General features: G+C 44.2%; 1 protein-coding gene across 1 annotated transcript; it reads left to right on the top strand.

Moving 5' to 3' along the window:
- Positions 1-428: 428 nt before the first annotated feature.
- On the top strand, positions 429-6,570 carry LOC311235147 (coxsackievirus and adenovirus receptor homolog). The gene is made up of 8 exons (XM_084322498.1): positions 429-493; positions 855-934; positions 2,047-2,216; positions 2,418-2,619; positions 4,168-4,317; positions 4,750-4,869; positions 5,120-5,258; positions 5,351-6,570. Exons 2-8 carry the CDS (start codon positions 862-864, stop codon positions 5,559-5,561), a joined length of 1,065 nt encoding a protein of 354 aa, XP_084178624.1. The 5' UTR covers positions 429-493; positions 855-861; the 3' UTR covers positions 5,562-6,570.
- The last annotated feature ends 236 nt before the right edge of the window (positions 6,571-6,806 follow it).

Below are 6,806 nucleotides of genomic sequence, written 5' to 3'. Positions count from 1 at the left end.
AGAGAGACTTGTTCTTAGCTGTAGGCCTACCTTAACTATAGAAATAACGTGGATTCTATTTTAAAGTGTATTTTCCCTTTAAGACCTAAGGCTAAGCAAACAAACTTTTCTTTTGTAATGCCTCTTTCTCAAATGTGATTACTTATTCATAAAAATGCCCAGCGTGGAACATTTAGTGACTATGCCAAATAACTTAAATTATTAAACATGCATACATCCCCTAGACAATGAGGCAAGAAAAAAAAAGATTATGTTGACAAAAACATTATTATTATTTTTAATTCTGACTGGCTGGATACTGAAGGGTGTTTAAATGACTCTCAACTTCAGCAGTGCCCAATAGAACAACACTATGGACAAAGAGGGTGTGGCCGCAAGTCACTCACCTGCTGAGTTTCAGCTGAGAGCAAACTAGGAAGGACAGCATAACCTGTACTCAACCAGCCAGGACTTCTCAGAGACTACATGTGTTGGATTATTCTTCCACTGAAAGGTAAATTGGGCTCATTTTGCAGAAGTGCTCAATTAGATATTATTTCTATCCTTCTTCAGTGCTTCACTTTCCTTTCACCTCCTGCTGACTTAACAGTGATATTCACGTGCATGTTTTAACTCTAACATGCTAATAAATTGGCAGGGAGAATAACTTTTAAGAGCACTGCACATAATGAGTCCATTGCTTTCAGTGTGTTGGTTTCGAGCCAAACAGATGTCCTGTTATCATTGTGAGAGAGTGGCATAAAGAAGACTGCAGCAACATATATATACAGGAAATGTAACTAAAGGAGGAAGTATAAATATTAAAATACTGCATACAGTTACTGAAGGGTACCTTGTGTCACATTTTCTTCCAGGCCTATCATGGAACATGTTTTCACCAGCAAGAGGTTCATGTTGGCTGTGCTGTTTGTTGTAACAATTAATCTCAATACAGGTGAGTCTGGTTTTGTTTACCAGAGGGTATGTTTATTGTCTTTGCTGCATACACTACACTACATGCCACAGTGTACCTGTATGGTGTTCTTACCTGTTGTTGTCATTTGTTCCTATACATTTTTACCTCTGTCCACCGGTTCAGGTTTTCACAATAACTGGTGTATATTTTACAAGGGAGGAAAGCAAAGTGGATATATTCCTTGTACATTCATGCAGCGTATACGATCTACTTTATACACATTCTAACACGATGGACAGTCCTGCTTGATTAAAACGCAGTAAAGGGTGGTGGTGAAACGGCCCAGGCTGGAGAAGGAAATTAATTGTGTGATACACAGGAGATTATCTCGTCTGATGTTGATGATGTTATAATATTGACGTGACGGTAATGAATGTGTCCTTGTGTGAAATGTCTCGCAGATGTCCACTTGTATATCATGTATTTTACGTGTATTTATTAATACCCATTGCATGGTGCAAAACCTCCAAATATTCATGGGTACAGGTCATAGACTGGCACCAAACTGGACTCGGGACTATTCATAGATTCAGAGTATTGTCAGAATTCTGGTGACTATATTCATAGTGTTTTCTGTGGACCGATGCGCAGGTTCTGGAAAGGATAGTGTATGTTCACAAAGGATGCCGCTAAAATCCTTTTAAGCTAGAAGCAATAGCACAGCTAATGAATAATAAAACATGCTACATTTGCATGTTTGCCAGAGGGTTTATTAACGTTTGAGTGGCAATAATTTCATCCGCCTTTCATCATATCTCTCATCTCCACCTGTTCATGAAAGCCTTTTAAAGTTTGTTGCTCTGTTCTGGTGGAAATTAGAGTGCTGTCTGTTTTCATATTGTGCATCGGGTGGATTCATGAGCGCACACCCAACAAATGAAATAAAATGTATTCTTGGGCGGTGTGCGTTTCGCCGTGGGTTGATGTTATGATGGGACAGGGGACATATGACATGTGACCCAGGTCAGGTGACATGCTTTGTTATTTAGTCCGGTCACATTCCAGAAGTGTTGTTTTTAGCCACTGCGGGTTGAGCACCTGTCTGGGGGGAAAAAGTAACATTTCAAATGGCATACCGTATGATCCCCAAGATAACACTGAGGCGATGCAGGTGACGTCCACGGGCCCCCAGACCATCCAGCGAGCCCAGGGAGAGGACGTCACTCTGGGTTGCACCTACACCCCCGGCCTCTCGGACACCGGAGAACTGGACATTGAATGGTCCAACGTCAGCCCTGACATGACCCAGAAAGACAAACTGGTGAGTTTGAATCTCGACGCCAGACGGGGAGAATGTTTCTCAGTGTGGTGGTTGGGGGAATTGACTGAGGCATGTACTTCCATAGGAAATTCAAATTACTTGTTTGTCCAAGGGCTTCCAGGGGCGGAATTCCACTGGAAGAACCTGTTCCAAAAGTGTTATGCCTTTAGTGAACTCAACTGGATCCTCGCGTCTCTCCAGATCTTATCCTATGCCGGGGGAAAGACCTTGAACTACGGTGACTCCGGCCTCTCGAGTCGGCTCCGCTTCATAGGGGACCCCAAGCAGGGAGACGCTTCCATCACCATCTCCAACGTCAGGGTCTCGGACACGGCCACGTACCAGTGTAAAGTCAAGAAGGCTCCGGGCGTCGACATGAGAAAAGTCACCCTGGTGGTGCTGGGTAAGATCACAAAAGATCACTCCACCCCCCCCCCCCCCCCCCCCCCGACAGGTTTCTGCCTTACCCGTTCTCCCTCTCTCATGTCATTTTGTCTGGTGCTTAAGACATTGCTCTGTCACTCACATGGTATGCTACCTGACCACCCTCCGTTCTCTGCCGCCACACCAAGAGCATGCTGTTCTTTTGTCTCTCCGGTCTCCGCTCTCTGTGTGAATGCTCTCTGTGTGAACGCCCTCGCAGCGCGGCTCCCCCTCCTCTGCAGCCACACCTGTAGTAGTTATCTTTCACACGCCTAAACTTCACTTGATAAGCCTATGTCCAAGTACCGTGAAACTTCAATTATAATCGCCTCAGGCTTTTATTTGCTTCAATCACTGAACTCTCCCTGCCTTTTTATATGGGACAGGCCTCTAATTCCTTTTGCACAAAAGACTTGCTCTGGAAAGATGGGAAAGATCAAATTGTTTATTTAAACCAGTATGAATATTATCAAAAAGGGAAGGTACTGGAGCAGTTAAAGATTTACTAACGTTTCGACACAAACGTGTCTTCTTCAGAGTGAATATTTTTCCAAAGATGATCCGTGTCTCCAGCACCTTCCTTTTTGATTACTATATGGTCCTTATCTGAGCAGCACCGGTCCTCTTCTGAACAGGTTTAGCGCGCGAACTCTCTCCAGTATGAATATTACTCGTATGACATGTACCGTACCAGCGTGTACACATCAAAATAAGACAACTGGGTATTGATCTACTAATCCAATGGATTATTTACTTATGAACACTTCACTGCAGCAGATCTGCAGTGGTGCTCGGGAAGAGACTCCGCTCCTGCTCTTTAATGCAGTGACTCCATCAGCTTGGATACCAGGATCGATGGTAACCTGCTGAATGGTGAAAATGTGATTAAATCAAGGTGTTGGTGACATGACGATGGCTCAGAAGGTGAAGCCACGTAACATGTACATTTAGAGGATTAAAAGTACATAAAAATACCTGCTTTGTAGCGCCAATGGAAAAAACAATTCATGTAGACCGGGATTCTAATTGAGACCTGATTTTATTTGTCAAAATGCGTAAAAACACCCCACAGGCATATATTTGGGACTCTGTTTTTATTTGAAGTTTTCTTCAAAAGTGATGTTTGACCCTTTTTTGTTGTTGTTGCTGTCTTCTGGGGCGACAGTGGCTCAGGAGGTAGAGCGGTCGTCTGGTAATCGGAAGGTTCCCGGTTTGATTCCCACTCCTCCCGGACAGCGTGTCAAAGTGTCCTTGAGCAAGACACTTAACTCCTAACTGCTCCTGATCAGCAGGTCGGCACCTTGCCTGGTTGCCTCCGCCATCGGTGTGGTGTGTGCATGTGTGAGTGAATGATGAATGTGAGGAACAAAATTGTAAAGCGTTTTGGTTAAAGGCTGCTATATAAATGCACCCATTTTAACCCTTTCACGTGAAAGGGTTAACCTGCTGTTGTGCGGCAGTGAAAGGGTTAACCGTTTGGTAGTGTGGCAGTGAAAGGGTTTATTTTATTTTTCTTCTCTTGCATTAGTTCGCCCCTCCGTGCCGAAGTGCTGGGTGGATGGCGGCCAGGAGAATGGCGCCACGGTTTCCCTCCGGTGCCAATCCTTACAGGGATCCACTCCTCTGAGCTACATCTGGACGAGAGAGGGCGGAGCCATACCCACTGGCGCAACCCAAGGTACAGCGGTCAACTGATGGAAACTGTATGGGAAATCCGCTCACCGTCTTCTCCAGAGTCGGACGAGAAGATGGATACCGTTTTCCTCTCTCTCTGTGCGTTCAGTGGAAGGCTATTCGGCTGCAAGTTAGCCTAGCTTAGCACGAATGAATGGAAGCGGATGCGGACCGCTAGCCTAGCTTAAACCTCTGGCTGAGTTTGCTCTCAGCTAGGCTAGCTGGTCCATATGCGCTTCCATTGATTTGTGCTAGGCTAGCTTGCAGCCGGATAGCTTTCTACTGAACGCACAGAGAGGACATCGGTATCTATCTTCTCATCTGACTCTGGAGAAGACGGTGAGCGTATTTCCCATGATGTTGCCCTGTTGCTTTAACACAGTGTTTATTCTATGCTACAATTTGTTGGAACTGAATGTTTTTTTTTCTTTTTCAGACCAGACAGGGGGACTGTTGATACAGAATCATTCGGAGAACAATATTGGGAAATACGTCTGTGTGGTGAAGAATGCTGTCGGCACAGAGCAGTGCAAATTCTCACTGAACGCATACAAACGTGAGTCTAATACAGACATTTGTGATGTCCTTATTTTCTCATTTCACCTCAAAACTACTTAAAACTATTTCAAAACCCTTAGGCCATCTCGTTAGGATAATCCACTCTAGGCCTTGTGGGTGCAGTGTCGTTATCTGCTGCGATCCTAATGATATCAGTTTACTAAAAGCTATACCGGTACGGCAGGTAAAAACATCCTGAAATAGTTTAAAATCTGCCCCTGAGCATCGCCTCTCCTCTCCCCCAACAGCAACCAACAAAGCGGGCGTCATAGTGGGGGCTGTCATAGGCGGTCTGCTGCTGCTGCTTCTCCTCCTCTTCCTCATTTGGCTCCTGATTTGCTGCTGCGATAAGCGTCGCTACCAGAAGGAGGTTGCCAATGAAATCAGGTACCCCCGAGTGAGAGCTGACATACATTCCGCACATTCCATAACTGGCATCAAAGAAATGGCTGACGAGACCTGTCTCCCTCCCTCCCCAGGGAGGACGTGCCAGCCCCAGAGAGCCGTCCCAACAGCAGAGTCTCCAGCTTCCGCTCAGTGTTGGGCTACCGCACCCACCCGGGAGTGGTCTACGGCTCGGTGAAGAAACCCTTCAGGTCCGAGTCCGGCCGGAGCAATGGCTCGGCACAGTCGAGTGCAAAACCCCCTGCTGCCCTCAAGTACGATCCACGTTATGGATACCCTGTGTAGCTAGAGTTAGTTCGGTCTATGTGTATCTAGGCCTGAGAGACTTTGACTATGTTCACACTGCAAGCCTTTAGTGCGAATTTTCTGATTTATTGCTCATATCAGATTTTGTTTTGTTTTATTGTTTATTTATTCTTTTTTTTTTTTACATTATTATAATTTTTTATGTGGCCAATATCAGATTGCAGTGTGAAACTGTCACGCTCCTGAACTGACCCGAATGTGGAAATGAACAATAACAAAGATGAGAGTAAACATGGAGGACACTGAAGTCACAGTTTATGGTTTAATTTATAAGTTAACTATTTCCTAAGCGGATGGTAATGGGGGAGAGGACTCCCGCCAGCGCAGAATTGTGACTCATGTCAATCAGACCCCACATTGCAAAAAATCTGACCTGTATCTGATTTAGGACCACGGAAGTGGCCCAGATCAGATTCCACGAAGAAAACGGATCTAAGTCACATTATGAGCAAAGAAATCTGATTCTTGGTCACTTCTGCCTGCAGTGTGAACGTAGCCTTCGTTGTTCCCCCCCCCTTATCACACAACTGCATCTTGTACATGCAATACAAGTACATGTATGTGGTAAACAGTGCAATAGATAATTCTTTTAACCGTAATGGCGCAGATGTGTTTTGTTTTTTTCACTGGTGAAAATGTTGAGTTTGCTTGCCGAGTGTTGCATAAAACTCCTGACCCCTGTGCAATACGTATTGGCCCCTGTGTGATAAGTATTGATCCCTGTGCAATAAGTATTGACCCCCTACTGTAGTATCAAAACAATGCAGTTGGCTCGTTTTTACGAAGCATGCTTTTCATTGTGAAGGAATGTGAAAGATTAGCTCCTTAGTTGGTCATTACGATGAACACCGGTGTTGCTACTATTGTATGTAAATTGTATATAGTGAATAATGTGTATTTGTTTCCATGTGTTTTTATTTTTTTTTTCACGAGAACATCCGTAACTAAATATGTCTATTGCCTTTTTGTATTTGTATAATAAAAAACCTTTTTATACAAACCCTTTTTAAAAAGGCACCAACTGCTTGTCTTTGATGAAATTAACTTGTTTTGATGTACTCTCTTATTCTGAGTAAATGAGTTTGAATTATGGCCACCAGTGATGTCATCAGGGACATTGTATCCTTGTGTTGTGTTAATTACAGCACCATGATGTAGATGTATAGGGACTGCTCCCTTATCATTTCATTGAGCTGTAACACAACAAGGATTCAATGTCCACTG

Source organism: Notolepis coatsorum, assembly GCF_963971535.1.
Source record: "Notolepis coatsorum genome assembly, chromosome: 10".
Lineage (NCBI taxonomy): Eukaryota > Metazoa > Chordata > Actinopteri > Aulopiformes > Paralepididae > Notolepis > Notolepis coatsorum.
Note: the sequence above shows the minus strand (reverse complement) of the source record. Positions and strands in the feature narration are given on the sequence as shown.